Source organism: Melozone crissalis, unplaced genomic scaffold (assembly GCF_028551555.1).
Source record: "Melozone crissalis strain CALT ecotype California unplaced genomic scaffold, PUWL_Pcris_2 ptg000110l_1, whole genome shotgun sequence".
NCBI lineage: Eukaryota > Metazoa > Chordata > Aves > Passeriformes > Passerellidae > Melozone > Melozone crissalis.
The window spans coordinates 3,230,391-3,248,067 of NW_026535887.1; the positions used below are offsets into that span (position 1 = coordinate 3,230,391).

The following is a 17,677-nucleotide window of genomic DNA, read 5'->3' on the forward strand; positions in this document are numbered from 1 at the left end:
TTAAATTTCCAGCTGCTCTTGTGCACCTTCCATCTCTTTTCCCTGATTTCTTGGTTTGTCATGATGGGGTTTGATTTGGTATTACAGATGTGAGATCAAAGCTCTGCTTTTTGCAGCCATTTCCAGTGAACTGATTAATTCCCATTACTTTTAATATCCCCAAATTTTCCAGACTCAACTTTACACAAGAATCCTGTAGATCAAGACTTCCTTTACTTTCTGTTGAAATTTTCTACAGAAACTTTCTACAGAAAATTTCTACTTCTGTAGAAGTTTCCCTCTGCTGACATTGAAATCCTCCCAGTACATTGATTATATTTTTGAAAATAGGAATAAAAAGCACTAACAGGAAATGAGATTTTCTGTGTTCACTGTAAACATTATAATTTATAATTCTAAATTCTAAATTGAAATCCCCAAACATTATAATTCATAACCCAAACATTATAATTTATAACCATTCTCTAATAATTTTCCATAGGAATGTGAGCCAGGTCCATTCAATCCAGAAAGGGATTGAAGCCACATTTAAAGAATTTAAATTTAAATTATTTAAATTTAAAGAACATTTAAAGAATTTAAGTTTAATTAACATTTAAAGCCACATATAAAGAATCCTGGAATGGTTTGGGTTGGAAAGGACCTTAAAGATCATCCAGTTCCAACCTCAACATTATCCCAGGCTGCTCCAAGCCCCATCCAGCCTGGCCTTGGATATTTCCAGGGATCCAGGGGCAACCTCAGCTTTTCTGGGAAAAACCCTTTTCATGTGCTATCATTGATTGACCTTCTAATAACTGCTGTTTTAAAAATGAAGATGAGACAGAAAATGAGAATTGAGACTGAAAATGAGAATTGAGACTGAAAATCAGAAGGTTTCCATCCAGCAAAAGAAAAGGAGGCTGGAATAATCTGGTATTTCTCTTGGAATACAGAGGACTAAAAGAGGAATTAAGATTTTTGTGAGCTTGTAAAATCCAGTGTCAGTGATTTTCTCATTTCTGCTTGAACATTGTCCTGCACCTGCCTGGATTTCTCTGTTGATTTGTGGTGTTTTGGCTTTTGTCACATCCTTGGTAGACATAAATCTTTATCTCCGTTTATTTAAAGCTGAATTTGTCACCATCGTAAGAATACTTTAACCAGGACCTTTTCATCTTCTGGAAATCCCTGTTGCTGGGCATGAATCCTATTATTCCCCCTTAATTCTTTTTTAATAGAATCTTCTATCATCTGTTCTGTGGTATTGCCCCTGATCAATATGAGGTGGAGAGGCCAGTAATTACCTGGGCTTCTCATTCACCCTTGAAAAATTCGTGGTGTGTTGGTTTTCCTTGGATTTTCTGGACCTTCCAAGTACAGAAAGGATGAGGAAAATCAGGATTTATGGTGTGGAGTTTGAAACTGGTTTGGTGATGGAGTAGTGTCCACACTGCAGCTTCTATCTGAATTCAGGGGATGAAATACCAATTAAAGCTTTTAATTTATAAAATAGAATTTATTCAGAGCTCAGCCCTCACAAAAGCTACAAAAAAACCCTGACTTAATTTATCTGTCACCCTGGCCAGGCATGTTTTACTGCCCATGCTTTGTTCAGGTCAGTCTTGGGTATAGAGGCATAAAAACCTCTCCAGCTTATCCTGGGCCCAGCCAAGGAAGGAAAATGTGTGTTGGATTTGGCCCTTTTCTGATTCAGAGATGGGGCAGCATTTTTAAAACTTTTATTCCATTTTCAGTCTCATGTGAAGGGTGAGACAATACAGATGTCATAATTCACCCCATCACAATCAGAAAAAATAATTGTGTAGCTGTAACTACCTTGTGTACAAAGTAAATTAATAATTACTGTTACTATTACTGTTACCAACTATTTCCTAATTATGGTATAATACATTTGAAGTGTTAAATACATTATGTGAAGGCGTTCACAGGGGTCCCAGGATGAGGGAAGAGACAAGGATCTGACTCCATGTTTCAGAAGGCTGATTTATTATTTTATGATATATATTATATTAAAACTATATAAAAGAATAGAAGAAAGGATTTCATCAGAAGGCTGGCTAAGAATAGAAAAAGAAAGAATGATAACAAAGGTTTGTGGCTTGGACAGGGTCTGAGCCAGCTGACTGTGATTGGCCATTAATTAGAAACATCCACATGAGACCAATCCCAGATGCACCTGTTGCATTCCACAGCAGCAGATAATCATTGTTTACATTTTGTTCCTGAGGCTTCTCAGCTTCTCAGGAGGAAAAATCCTAAGGAAAGGATTTTTCATAAAAGATGTCTGTGACAACATTATGAGTGTTTCTTGGCCTATCAGCTTTAGCCACACCATGCTGTAAATGCCTTAAAGGCAATTATCTAAAATTACCCCTGGTGGGTCCCACTGCAATGCATCTTTCACAGTTTTATTTCTCTAAAGTTCCAGTCTTATTTGCAAGGTCACCCTTTGGAACCTGTTTCCAGTTCCATTTCTCTCTCAGCAATGTCTGTCCCATTCCAGGGCATTTCTAAGTCAGCATTTCCCATCTCAGAGTTTGCATACAGATGTGAGCTCTCTGTCAGGCTTTGAGAATTCTCTACATTTCCCACAGATGAGGGTGTGGAGTGTCCCAGGAACAGATTTGCCCTCGTGCCAGTGTTGCAGAAGGACAGAGCAGAGCCAGTGTCACCAGCTCAATGTCACAGACAGGCCACACACACTGCCCCAGCCTCTCAGAATTTCAAAATTTAATTACACCTCCAAATCCATAAAATCATAAAATGCTTTTTTAATCAACCCCTTGTTATTAATTCTCATTCCCAGAGAGCAGTTGGACGCTTTGTTGCCCTGCATTTACGCACAGCTTTATTTGTTTGAGGGATGTAAACACAGCCCAAGGATGGCAGGATTCAGCCAGGGAGCACAAACTCCAAATCCTTGTTCCAGATGAGTGGGATGCTGCAAACTCCTCAGCCCCTCAGAAATGTTGCTGTGCAGCCACGTGATTAATGTCTAACGAGGTTTGGGTTGATGCCTCAGCAATTCCTAAGCAGGTGTTGTGGGATCAAATCAGGAAATCTCTTCCTTGGCTGCTCAGGAAAGTTCCTTTGGCTTACACTGGCAGGAAGGGCCTGGTTTGGGTGGTTTTTAAGTGGATATTTTTAATATCTCCGTTTTTCTTGAATTAAAGCAGATTTTCAGGTTGTGTCTCGGTGTGGTTTTTAATAAGCACAGGGCCAGAGCACAACTTGGAACAGGGAGATGTGAGATGGATTAAAATGCTCCACGAGGATGATGAGGGCAGAACCAGAGGGGAGCTGGGGCTGCCCAGAGCCAGGGAACCCCTGGAGTTTCCTGGGGAGCACCAGGGATGTCCCAGGGCAGGAGAAAGGGAAACCTGAGGCTGCTTTTGGAGGCCAAGAGCTGCCAGGATTTTCAGTCTGGTTAATGAGTTAAAATTGCTGAAAAATGAGAAGGATTTCAATTTTCTGCTGCAGTTTGAAGCCAAATGTGCTGTGTTGAATCATGGAATGGTTTTGGGTGGGAAGGGACCCTAAAGCTCATCCCATTCCACTTCCCTGCCATGGCAGGGACACCTCCCCTGTCCCAGGCTGCTCCAATCCTTCCTTGGACATTCCAGGGGCTCTGCTGGAGCCCCTGCAGGCCCTGCCATGTGCTGGGAGCTCTCCCTGGAGCCTTCCCTGCTCCAGGGGAACATTCCCAGCTCTCCCAGCCTGACATTGGATCCATCTCCTCTCCAAGACATTCATGGACCCAGGGGCTTCACTGGGAATCTCAGCAAACCATGAAGGGTCTCCCTTCCCTTCTCCTCTCTTTTCTCTCCCCATTTTCCATAAAAACCCCTGGGGATGGATTCTGAGTGTCCCAAATCCCAGAATCCCAGAGCAGTTTGGGTGGGAAGGGGCCTCCAAGCTCATTCCAGGGACACCTCCCCTATCCCAGGCTGCTCCAATCCTTTCTTGGCTGCCCAGGGGCAGCCCCAGCTGCTCTGGGAATCCCTTCCCAAAATCCCACCCCAGGCTCCCTCTCCAGGGAATTCCCTCCATTCCCAGCTCTCCCAGCCTGCCATTGGATCCATCCCCACCCCGACTCCTCTCCAGGAAGGGATTTTGGGGTCTGGGGGCTTCACTGGCAATCTCAGCACTCCAGGAAGGGTCTCCCTTCCCTTTGCCATCCCCAACTTCCATAAAAATCCCTGGGGATGGATTCTGAGTGTCCCAAATCCCAGAATGGTTTGGGTGGGAAGGGCCCTTCAAGCCCATCCCATTCCAGTCCCACCATCCCAGGCTGCTCCAGCCTGGCCTTGGGCACTGCAGGGATCAGGGGCAGCCCCAGCTGCTCTGGCAATGCCAGCCCAGGCAGGAATTGCTCATTGCCAAGATGCCACCCATGGCTGCCCTCTGGCAGTGGGAGCCATTCCCTGGGTGCTGTCCCTGCAGGCCTTGTCCCCAGTCCCTCTGCAGCTCTGCTGGAGCCCCTGCAGGCCCTGAGGTTCCCTGAATCCTCTCAGAGATCTCTCCTGTCCCTTGGCTGTGTCCTGTCACTGCTCAGCCACATTTCCAGTTAAATCCTTCATCGCAAAGAATTTGTCGAACTGTTGAATTCAGGGCACTGGAGCAGAAAGAGCTTTGATCTGCCTGGCCCAGTTTCTGCTGCACTTGAAGTTTTTAACTGAAAAATGAACTCCCAATTCCTGTTTCCCTGTTTTTATCTTCTCAGAGGTGCCCAACTCCCTGCAATGCCCAAGGCCAGGTTGGACACTGGGGCTGGAGCAGCCTGGGGCAGTGGGAGGTGTCCCTGCCATGGCAGGGGTGGCACTGGATGGGCTTTAGGATCCCTCCCAACCCAAACTATTCAATAATTCCATGAATTTTAAGGATAATTATCAAAATCAGCTTTTACACCTTCTGACTTTTTCATAGCCTTGTGTAGTAAATCATTTCCTCGAGTAAATTAACAATAAATTAACATTTTTTCCCTTATTTTTCCCAATTTTTGGCATTTTCTGAATATCTTAGAGCAAACTCATATCCCAATTCTTTGTTTCACCATTTACCCACAGGGATAATCATTCTTCTCCCTACCCAAACCTTTGTTGGCTTATTGTAATCCTGGATTTCACACTTAATATTCCCCACTCCTGGATACAAAGTGACACCAGAATCGTGGAATCCATCATAAGTAGGTTTCATCCATAATGGAAGAACAAATTGCTTAATTTTTTTCCTTTTTTTTCCCCCAACTTGATTAAGTTTGAGGGTTTAATTAGATTTTCATGGCGATTTTCGGGTTGTTAATTTAAGTGGAGAAGATGAAATGCAAATAGGTGAATACAAACGGGTTTTGCTAAATTAGTGTCAAAAATTAGCACAGTGATTATTTTTACCAATAAACACAAATTTTCAAAGCCTGTGCTCAGGTAAAGTTTTAATTGAGCTGGTTTAGGAATCAGATTTTCTCTGTGTGTTTGTGTTATTATTTTTTTCTTCCAAGCCATCCCAAATTGTTTCTAATTAGGGGCACGATTCCATTTGCCTGGATATTTATTCCTGTGTAATTTGTTTCAACTTAGGCAGCACAGGAGTGATGAATTATTTTCATTACCTCCAACTCTCTTTGATGGGCTTTGACTGGCTAATTATTCACATGGAACACATTCCCAACAGCCTGTGAGTAGGTAAAAATTCCTGAAAATAAACAGACTTTGACAAAAGTTCATTTTCGAGGGCTTTCGTTTCATCTTCAGACACAATGAAATTAAAAATGGAATCATTTGGAGTCTGGTTTTACTTCTGCACTTTGAATAATATCAAATATTGGGTTGCAAAGGTTTCACAGGAGGGAAAGTGTCACAAAGGGAACCCCCAGCCCCTCACTGAGTGATTTGGGGCTGGAAAATCCATCCTGAACTCCACTGGCAGCTGTGGGAATTCATCTTTTCAATGATAAAAGAGGCATGTTTGGGTTGGGAGCTATTAAAGGACAATTTTTGCAGCTTTCCAGGGTATTTTCCATCACATGGGACCCCCAGCACACACATGGATGTTTCCTATTTCTCTATATAACTATGTTGGAAGTATTTAAGCACATAAATACATTTATAAGCCAAGATATTTTAGATAAATACATTTATAAGCCAAGGTATTTTAACTGCACTGCTCATTATTGCAACCCTTTGTTTTTAAGAGCATTAATTATATTTATAATCAGTGTATAAAGCCCACCCACCCTCTTCCCATGGCTGCCATGGATGGAATCACTTTTGGGAATTTTTGCAGGCTCCTTTTGGGACTTGGAGCAGATTGAGTTGGTCAAAAACCCCATCCCTGAAAGTGATCCCTGAAAGTGTCCAAGGCCAGGCTGGAGAGGAACTGGAACATGGGCATGGCAACGGGTGGAACTGATCTTGAAAATCCTTCCCAACCCAAACCATTCTTAGGAATATCAAATAAATTTTTACCAAATTAGAGCCAGTCCTCAGGGTATAATTTTTTTTTTTTTTTTAAATAAAGCCGTGTTTCTGTCAATTAGAAATTTTGAGAGTTTCGGTCATTTTCCTACACAGAACCCAAAAATTCCAGCGACACAGTGAGGCTGTTTTATCCCAGCTGCTGAGCTCTCTCCTGTAGGCGCAGAGTTTGTGATAATTGGGAGTGGGGCTGTCCCAGCCCATCCCCAATGGGTTAAAGCTGTGAGGAGCAGGTGAGCAGGTGCACTGCATGAACATGAGGGGATAAAAGGTTGGGCTAAAAACCAAGAAGGACAGATGCTGCCAGCCTGCTGAAGTGGTTTGGTGTTACTGTGTTTGGGGTAAAGCTTTCTGACATTGTATGGGGATACTCTGGGTATGGTGGCCATCTTAACTGACATGTGCTGTAGCACTAATGCAGTACAAGATTTGAAAAATGTAAAAGCTAAAATTCTAAGGTGGGAGTGGGGCTGCCCCATCCTCATCCTTAATTGGCTCCAGCTGTGAGGAGCAGGTGAGCAGCATTGGTGGCAATGAGCCATGGAGTGCCCAGGTGTGCTGAGTGACCACAGAGGGCACACAGGGGCACTGCATGAACATGAGGGGATAAAAGGTTGGGCTAAAAACCAAGAAGGACAGATGCTGCCAGCCTGCTGAAGTGGTTTGGTGTTACTGTGTTTGGGGTAAAGCTTTCTGACATTGTATGGGGATACTCTGGGTATGGTGGCCATCTTAACTGACATGTGCTGTAGCACTAATGCAGTACAAGATTTGAACAATATAAAAGCTAAAATTCTAAGGTGTCACCAGACCGTGCTTCAACCTCATCACAGAATGGTTGGGTGGGAAGATGTAGGCACAGTGTTTGTGATAATTGGGAGTGGACTTGCCCCAGCCATATCCCTAATCGGCTCCAGCTGTGAGAAGCAGGTGAGCAGCATTAAAGGCGATGAGCCATGGAGTGCCCAGGTGTGCTGAGCTACCACAGAGGGCACACAGGTGCCATGCATGAACATGAGGGCGTAAAAGGACAAAGGTTGGGCTGAAGGACAAAGAGGGCAGATGCTGCAACCTTCTGAAGTGATTTGGTGTTACTGTGTATGGGGTGAAACTTTCTGAAATTGTATGGTGACACTCTGGGTATGGTGGCTGTCTCAACTGTGATGATGGAAGGACGGTGTAGGCACAGAGTTTGTGGTAATTGGGAGTGGGGTTGCCCCATGCTCATTCCTAACTGGCTACAGCTGTGAGAAGCAGTGAAAAGCAGGTGAACAGCATTGAAGGTGATGAGCCATGGAGTGCCCAGGTGTGCTGAGTGACCACAGAGGGCACACAGGTGCAGTGCATGAACATGAGGGGTATAAGAGGTTGGGCTAAAGGACAACAAGGACAGAGGTTTGAAGCCTTCTGGAGTGATTTGGTGTTACTGTGTATGGGCTAAAGCCTTCTGATATTGTAAGGTGACATTCTGTGTGTCGTGGATGTCTCAACTGTGATGTGTGCTGTGACACTAATACAGTGCAGGATTTGAAAAATATAAAAGCTAAAATTCTAAGGCATCACCAGAACATGGTTCAACCTCATCGTGGAACAGTTGGGTGGGAAGCTGTAGGCACAGAGTTTGAGGTGATTGGGAGTGGGGCTGCCCCATCCTCGTCCCTCATTGGCTCCAGCTGTGAGAAGCAGGTGAGCAGCATTAAAGGTAACGAGCTATGGCGTGCCCAGGTATGCTGACCAACCCCAGAGGACACACAGGGGCACTGCATGAACTTGAGGGGATAAAAGGTTGGGCTGAAGGCCAAGAAGGGCAGATGCTGCAGCCTTCTGACGTGCCATGATGTTGCTGTGTATGGGGGATTGCTTGAAGCCTTCTGGAGCTGCCTGGTGGTGCTGTGTGCCTGGTGCCCTGTGTCCTGCAGCCTTGCTGAGCTCTGTCCCTCCCCCAGATGCTGCTGACCGAGTACCTGGACATGAAGAACACGCGCGCAGCCTCGGAGCCCTCAGCCCAGCTCAGCTACGCCAGCTCCGGCCGCGAGTTCGCCGCCTTCTTCGCCAAGAAGAAACCCCAGAGACCCAAGAACCCTCTCTTCAAGTAAGTGCTGGGGGTTTTAAAGCAGTGCTAAGCTGCCTTTGGTCCCTGGAGTGCTGCTGGTAATGGCAGTTTCACAGTGTGAGAGGTGTGGAAGCTCCTGGATGGGGATTTAATGCCCGGAGCTGAAGATCTGTTCCGGATTCAGCGCTGGGTTTTAGAGCTGGGCTCTTCCCAGGGCTGGCAATCCCATTACAGGAGCTGCTGCAGAGCATGGAGTGATCCATTCTGCCTCTCTTTGTCCGTGGTAAATTCAGGAGCTGTTAGAGGGAGCGATAAAGGGCACTGGACAAAGGGAATTAAGATAACTGTGTAATTACTGCATAGACTAAGCACTTAATCCTGTCACTAACTCCTTTAATTCAGCGGTCAGGCTGCAAAGAATTAAGTGGTTGGGAGGAGAGTGTAAGGGAGAGGAGGATGAGAGAGGCTGGGTGGCCAAGGGAAGGATTTAGGAGAGCAAATTTGTGCAGCAGTAAGGAGTGAGGAGCTGCTGAGCAGCGCCAGTGGGAGAGGAGATTCACACCTGCATTTGGGGGAGCTGTGCTGGAATTTTCTTCTCTTCCACCACCTACCTGTGCTGGCCATCCTCTTGGGCCTCTTGAGGATTTTGGAGAGGACCTAAAAGTGCTGGTTTGTGCTCCCAAAAAGAGTAGATGTCCCAAAAAGAGTAGATGATCTCTCATAGTACCTGAAATCCCAGTTGTAAATCCAAGTCTGCTTTCCCAGGATGAGCTCTCCTGCAACCTGCTGTTATTAGAGGTTAAGTGTTGTCTCCTTCCCCTGTCAGCCCATGATTGTTACCTCTCACCCTTTTTTTTTAACCCCCTCATGGCCATTTTGGGCTGAGAGTTCCACTTGGAATTTACTCTGACCTGCAGATGGATATTGGAGTTCATCCCATGTCCCTGGGTGCGCAAGGACTCACTGGGGGTTTTTTTGGGGTTTGAGGACTAAGTTTGGGGTTAAAGCTGGAGGGATGAGGCTGCTGTGGCTCACCTGGAGCAGGCTGAGGCTGGGCAGAGTTTGTCAGCAGAGAGGAGGTGGCTGTAATTGTTGAAGGGAAGGTGAATCACCTCGTGGGAACAGCATCTCTCCCCACTCCTGTGCTGTCACCGAGTGATGCCATCCCTGCCGTGACAGCAGCACTTATTGGGATCTCTCATTTGGTTATCTGTCAGCTGTCACCATATCTACGGAAATCTCCCTTGAAATGGAATTTCTCAGCCCACTGAGGTTTGTACGTGTTTGATGGAGTGTTATTCTTGTCTCCCCTCCCATCTTCAGTGCTTTCTGTGCCAGGCTCCTTTCCATTAGCTCTGTCCAAATCTCTCCTCTTGTCACCACAAAAATCTGCTTTTCATTCCTCACCAGTCTCTTAGGGCAGGGCTCCACCTCGTGTTTTGCTCGCTGGGGGATGCAGGTGTTGGTGCTGTGTCCTGTGGTAGCTGTGAGCCCATTTAATTCATATTAAATACTGAGCTAATTTAATTAACATTAAATATTTCTGCTAGTTATGTCCTCAAGGAATAGAGGGAAGTTGTGTCCTGCTCTCTGGAAATCAGGAGCTGGTATTTAGAAGGAACCCAGAATCCTTATTTCCTTCAAAATTGATATAATAAAAAAGAATATTTATTTAGTTGCAATGTTGGCTTGAAAAAGCTTCAGATGAAGGGGAATTTGGATAATTCATGCCATGATAATTTTTTCTTTTTTTTTAAACTTTTTTCTCTTCCCAAAAGTAGCCAAGGGCATGCTCAGGTTGCCAGCTCAGTTTTCCAAGCTGGAAATCAGGAAATAAGACAGGAGTGAATTTTACAGGCAAGAGTTAAACACCCAATAAATCAGTCCCAGACTTGGCTGTAATTCTGTGTAGTTGTAAAGAAAACAAAAATGTTTTGAAGGCTTTGTGGGAGGATCAGCATTGGGAAGGGAGTTACAAGGAGTTGAGTGGGAGCAGGAATGTGGGGAAGGGCAGCTGGAGGAGGTGGCAAAGGAAGGAAAATTGGAGAGAAAAAGTGGCTGGTTGTGGAAAAGAAAGGAAGTAGGGGAGAAAAACTGGGAGATGGTTGTGGAAAAGAAGGGGGGAATAGGGGAGAAAAAATGGAGGATGGTTGTGGAAAAGAAGGGAAATGAGGGAGAAAAACTGGAGGGTGGCTGTGGAAAAGAAGGGGGAAATAGGGGAGAAAAAATGGAGGATGGTTGCAGAGAAGAAAGGGAAATAGGGGGGAAAAACTGGAGGGTGGCTGTGGAAAAGAAGGGAAATAAGGGAGACAACCTGGAGGGTGACTGTGGGGAAAAAAGGGAAATAAAGGGGGGAGAAGAACCTGGGGAATGATTGTGGGAAAGAAGGGAAATGGAGGAGAAAAACCTGAGGGATGGTTGGGGAAAAGAAAGGGAAATGGGCGAGGAAAACCTGGATGGTTGTGGGGGAAAAAGTGAAATGGGGGAGAAAAACTGGGGGATGGCTGTGGAAAAGAAGGGAAATGGAGGATTAAAACTGGATGGTTGTGGGAAAAAAGGGAAATGGGGGAGGAAAACTGGAGGGTGGCTGTGGAAAAGAAGGGGAGAAACCTGGGGGATGGTTGTGGAAAAGAAGGGAAATAGGGGAAGAAAACCTGGAGGATGGTTGTGGAAAAGAAGGGATGAGGTCTGGGTTTGGTGCCTGGAAAGAGCTGTGGGATAATGCTGCTCTTGTTGTCGCACTGAGGACAGAAGGGAGCACATGGGGAAAGCACAGCCAAGAATTTACAGCTCTTTTAATTAAAATCAGAAGGGTTTGTTGTATTTTGATAAATCGTCATTAGTTCAGTTGCAATAACAGCAACACTCAGAGTCCAAATCAAAGCAGAAAAGTCTCATTAATAGTAATAATCTTAACACTAGTGCCCAGGAAAGCTGTGAGATGCTTTCCCCTGCCCCTGGTGTGATGCTCTTGTTCCCATTGTCCCTCTGAGGCTGATTCCAGCTTCCTGAGATGTGGGATTGGGGAGGAAATGAGGAGTGCTGCAGCAAAGCCTCAACATCTCGAGGTCTTCTTGTGACAGAGGTTTCCTTTCCAAGTCTGATGCCTCAGGTTTAGCTTTTCTATTTTTCCCAATCTGTGCTGCTTTAGTGTGTAGGTCTGGGCTTCACATTCAGGGATGGTGAGCTCTGTGCCCAGAGCAGGGAGACAAAACAATTCCTGCTCCAGCTGGGCACCAAGGACAAATGACCCAAACCTCAGCCCAGGAGCACAAACCCCGTGGGCTGCAGAGAGAAAAACAAGCAGGATGGGACTGCCTGGGCTGAAGCTGGGATGGGACAATGAACTGCAAGGTGCAAATGGAGCAGAACTGATCCCAGGGAGAGACCCCGGGAGCGCTCGTGCATTTTGGGGCCATTTTGGGTCATCTTGGGTGCAGCCCTGGCTGGGCTCTGGTGCAGCCATGGAGGAGATCCTGTGAATAAATCCCTGATTTATTCTGGAACTCTGCCCAGCCTCTGCTCTGGGTCAGATTCTCAAGGCTTTATGTCCATTGGGACTGTTTGAAGGTTCTTTGTCCCCACCACGAGCCTCCTTCTCCCTGGTCCCCATTTCCCATCCAGGCACTCCCAGGAAATGAAATTTTTGCTTCTTTTTACTGCTAAGGTTGGGATTAAATGTGTGAGACAGTATTTCTTGTTAGACTCAGATGTTTATTATTTATGTGTATTACAGTCTCACAAGCTGTGAGTTTTGTAGCCCTTAATTTTAATAAGCTAAAAATGAAGGCGTCTCTCTCTTTCTGCGAGGTTTTTTAAGGATAAGCTGTCTAATTAAGAAATGTCACTTAAATTATTTTTACTTTTAACCCAATAGCTAACTGCTTGTGGCTTGTAATGGGGACTTTTTTATCTAATTACACAAAACCACCGAAATGGGGACTTTTTTATCCAATTACACAAAACCACTCAAACTTATGTAGAAGGTAAGGAAGGAGGACCAGCTTCTACCCTAAAACTTCTGTCTTGCTTTATGTATGTTACTATATTCTAAAACCTTTAAGTCTGAATTTTCCACCATGTGATATCACACACTTCTATTCAAACTATACACCCATAATCTTAGTTTTATCATTCATTTTTGGATGGTTTTTCTAGAGCCTCAGGTCCAATGCAGTGTTCTCTTAGGGGTCAGTGTCTGAAAGTACAGAAAGTGTAAAATTCTCAGCAATCAGGGTTCCAACACCCAGGATTGGTTTTGTTTTTTGGGTTTTTTTTGGGAAGTGCCTGCCTGGAGCAAGATCCTTGGCCATGGGGGTGTTCCCAGCACTCAGGTCAGGCACAAAGCCCTTGGCCATGGGACTGTTGTGGTCACAGGGACATTGAGCTGCCCTCAATCACTGAGCTGTCGGACCAGGGCCCCGTTTGGGGCCTTTTCTATGAGTGCCAAAAATCCTCTCGATGGGGCAGAAATGGTTGGAAAATATTTGGATTGGTCCTTGTGGATTATTAGAGCCATACAGTAAATAATAATTGATTGGTCCCTAATTTCCAGGAGAATATTTTTATATTATTAAGAGCTGAAGGGTGCTTATATTTTACATTTTATGTTTTAATAATATACATTTTATATTCTAATTTTATAAATAATGTGTTATATTTTTATATTTATTTATATTTCATTAATATAAATATTAATATTTTAATTAATATTAATTTTATAAATAATACATTTTCTATTTTAATTTCATGTATTAAGAGCTGATGGGTGCTTATATTTTACATTGTATATTTGAATAATATACATTTTAGATTTTAATTTTATAAATAATACATATTATATTTTTTAATATTTATATTTTATTTTCTTTGTATTATATTTATATTAATATTTTATTTATATTTATATTAATTTTATAAATTATACACTTTATATTTTAATTTTATGCATTATTAAGAGCTGAAGGGTGCTTATATTTTATATTTTTAAGAGCTGAGTGGTGCTTCCAGTGCCTGAAACTGAGTGAATTCCTTTGAATTCCAGGTTTGAATCCTCATCCCATGCCATCAGCATGAGTGCCTACCTGAGGGAGCAGAGGAGGGAGCTGTACAGCAGGAGTGGGGAGCTGCAAGGTGAGCAAAGGGATCCTTGGCAATTGGAGAATTCCCTCCTGCAGGAGCTGGAATTTCCTGCCCAGCCTCTGGCAGGAATTGATCTCTGCCCTGACTCTCTCCAGGATTTAAGCTCTTGTTTATTATCAGGTTGTGAAGGGTTTCTCTTTATTCTCTCAGCATTTTCAGCTGGAGGTCAAGGTCTTAAAAAATATTCCTGAAACAAAAGGTGAAATACAAACGAGCTCACCCTGAGCACTGCGTTTGGGTGTTGGAGCTACCTGAGATATTTATCTGCAATTTATTTCCTTACTGTGATATATTTCCTTACTCTGATACTTACCCTGCATTGCTTGGGGAGCTGAGCTCAGGCAGCTCCAGTTTGAAGCTGGATGGACTAAAGTGACCAATTCTTTGTGTTTTGTGCGCTTGAGGAGCTTCACAGGGTTTGCAGATGGTGAACCTGGGCACTTGGGCTGCTTTGCTGGTTTCTATTGCCCATGGCAGAGCTGTGTGTGCCCAGGGAAGTGCTCCTGCTCTTGCATGGCATCATTTCCCTTGTTTCTCCTGGATGATCCAGTGGTTGGGTTTGGCAGCAGAATCCAGGGAATATCCCAAGACAAATTCTTTTGTGTCATCTATTCCAGTTTCTTCCTGGGCTAATCATAAGAAGAAAATAATTTCTGTTCTTCAGATATTACAATGATCAAGGGCAGAATTTCTGCTGAAACTCTTGTCCATGATAATTTTCAGCTGGCTGTTAATTGTGAATGTTTTATAATTTGCTAGACAATTTTTAGATGCCTTTGTGTTCCTTTTCTCCTTTCATGACCTGGAGCTACCTTGGATATTTATCTGTATCCTTACTCTGATACTTGCCCTGCATTGCTTGGGGAGCTGAGCTCAGGCAGCTCCAGTTTGAAGCTGGATGGACTAAAGTGACCAATTCTTTGTGTTTTGTGCACTTGAGGAGCTTCACAGGGTTTGCAGATGGTGAACCTGGGCACTTGGGCTGCTTTGCTGGTTTCTATTGCCCATGGCAGAGCTGTGTGTGCCCAGGGAAGTGTTCCTGCTCTTGCATGGCATCATTTCCCTTGTTTCTCCTGGATGATCCAGTGGTTGGGTTTGGCAGCAGAATCCAGGGAATATCCCAAGACAAATTCTTTTGTGTCATCTATTCCAGTTTCTTCCTGGGCTAATCATAAGAAGAAAATAATTTCTGTTCTTCAGATATTACAATGATCAAGGGCAGAATTTCTGCTGAAACTCTTGTCCATGATAATTTTCAGCTGGCTGTTAATTGTGAATGTTTTATAATTTGCTAGACAATTTTTAGATGCCTTTGTGTTCCTTTTCTCCTTTCATGACCTGGAGCTACCTTGGATATTTATCTGTATCCTTACTCTGATACTTGCCCTGCGTTGCTTTGGGAGCTGAGCTCAGGCAGCTCCAGTTTGAAGCTGGATGGACTAAAGTGACCAATTCTTTGTGTTTTGTGCACTTGAGGAGCTTCACAGGGTTTGCAGATGGTGAACCTGGGCACTTGGGCTGCTTTGCTGGTTTCTATTGCCCATGGCAGAGCTGTGTGTGCCCAGGGAAGTGCTCCTGCTCTTGCATGGCATCATTTCCCTTGTGTTTCCTGGATGATCCAGTGGTTGGGTTTGGCAGCAGAATCCAGGGAATATCCCAAGACAAATTCTTTTGTATCATCTACTCCAGTTTCTTCCTGGGCTAATCATACCAAGAAAATTTCTGTTCTTCAAATGTAATGACCAAGGGCAGAATTTCTGCTGAAACTCTTGTCCATGATAATTTTCAGCTGGCTGTTAATTCAGAAGGTTTTATAATTTGCAAGAGAATTTTTGGATGCCTTTGTGTTCCCTTCCTACTTTCATGACCTCAGTGACAACTTAAACCCTCAAGGGTGTGAGAAAAAGCCTTGAGAGGCAGAGATTGTTCTTGGGACAGCTTGGTTCACTTGGGTGACTGCAGAGGTGTGTGGTTATTAATTGTTTGGGGGTTTTTGGGGTCCCAGAATGAGGGAAGAGATGAGAATTGACTCCAGGTTCTCAGAAGGCTGATTTATTATATTATGATATTGTACTAAATGAAAATTATATATTAAAACTATACTAAAGAAAGAGAAAGGAGATACCAGAAAGCTAGAAAATAATGAGAATAAAAACTCATGACTGACCAGAGTCTGACACAGCTGGGCTGTGATTGGCCATTAATTAAAAATAATTCACATGCTGGATAAACAATTTTCCAGACCACATTCCAGAGGAGCAAAACATGGAGAAGCTGAAGCTTCCCAGGAGAAGAAATCCTGGCAAAGGGATTTTTCAGAAAATGTGTCTGTGACAGGGGTGATCTCAGCACTGATGATCAGGGGTGTAATGGCTCTGTGGTGAATTCTGAGATCCTTTTGGGTGGACTGAAAAGGAAGAACCTGGGGATGACTGTGGTGGTGTTCACAGGGCTCCCAGGATGAGGGAAGAGATGAGGATCTGACTCCATGTTTCAGAAGGCTGATTCACTATTTTATTATATATATTATATTAAAAGAAAATGCTATAATAAAACTACTAAAATAATAGAAGAAAGGATTTAATCAGAAGGCTTGAAAAGAAAGGAATAGAGCAGAATGGAATGATAATAAAATCTTGTGACTGATCAGAGTCCAATACAGCTGGACTGTGATTGGCCATTAATTAAAAACAACCAACATGGATCAATCAAAGATGCACCCGTTGCATTCCACAGCAGCAGATAATCATTGTTTATATTTCATTTCTGAGGCCTCTCAGCTTCTCAGGAGAAAACTTAGAAAACGGATTTTTCATAAAATATCATGGTGACAGCTGCCCACCCCAGACCCCACAGCCTGTGGGAGTGAAGGATGGGGAGGTACTGCCAGCTCAGCTGGGATCTCACCTTTCACACACCTGGGAGGTGCTGAGCTCACAGCTCTCTCTGCCTGTTGGGGTTCAGGTTCTCACCTCCAAAAGTGCCACATGGGCGGGAGATGTCCCCCAGGTCAGGGGGATGAGGTTAATGTTCCGTCCCATTACCAGGTTTGATTCCAGGACGATTTCAGTTCCTTCTCCATAGTTATGAGCTCCCTGTTACAAACTGTGTGGGACAATTCAAAGCCAAGAATTTTGCAGCCGTTGAGAATTTTGAGCTTTTTGGGGGCATTAGGACTTAGAGCACTTTCTCCAGGATTTCCCATCCCTTTGGGATGAGTCCCGTTAGCTTCTGTCATTCCCAGTTGTCCAGGTGGCCTTAAAAACAAGCAGAGAACAGAACTGACCTTCTCCATACCTGTGTCCTCCTCCAGGTGCCTCGTGGCTGAGATTTGGGGATTTTTGTGGTTATTTCTATTACACTGTTCTATTATTTCTATATTTGTGGTTGTTTCTGTTACACTGAGGGTTTTAAGGAGCTCCTGTCCTGGGTTTGGAGCTCACTCAGAACCAGATTTGATGGGAGAGTGGTTCCTTAGGGATACAAGACAAATGTTTGGGGCAGCATTTGGGAGCATTTCCAGGAGAGGGGGATGCAGCAGAGCTGCTCAGGGAGCCTGGCTGGGCAAGAACAAAGCCCAGGAGCTGACAAAGAATTAAAGGACAAAAGAGGAATTAATGTGGAGAGGGCCAAGGTCCTGCTGCCCTTTGCAGCTCAATTGGAAGAGCCTGGACATGATGCAATAGGTGACAATAAGTCAGTGTGGGGAGGCAGTGGGGACAATAGATGAGATGACTTTGCTGAGATTCTTTGCAGTTGAAGCATCAAGAAAAGTTTCCCTTTGAACCTGACGTTAAAAATGCAGTAACCTCTGTCTCTATTATGAGCTGCTGTTCCCTTTTAGGTTGCTCATTAATCTTCCCGAATCCCAGACCACAGCAAGATCTGCATTTGGATTTTTTTTTAATAGATATATATTTTATTATTTTTTTTTTATCCCTTTTAAAGAGAAATACAATTTAATTGTTAAATCAGGTTAGTGGAAAGCAGGCATGTGAGACTGTGT

General features: G+C 44.0%; 1 protein-coding gene across 1 annotated transcript in view; it reads left to right on the forward strand.

Annotated features, from left to right (window-relative positions):
* Nucleotides 1-17,677, forward strand: part of EXOC4 (exocyst complex component 4) — a 361,901-nt gene that overhangs the window by 100,224 nt on the left and 244,000 nt on the right. Inside the window, exons 8-9 of the mRNA XM_054292411.1 lie at nucleotides 8,423-8,568; nucleotides 13,574-13,662. Coding sequence (XP_054148386.1) covers nucleotides 8,423-8,568; nucleotides 13,574-13,662 — 235 coding nt within the window. The remainder of the gene's footprint in view (nucleotides 1-8,422; nucleotides 8,569-13,573; nucleotides 13,663-17,677) is intronic.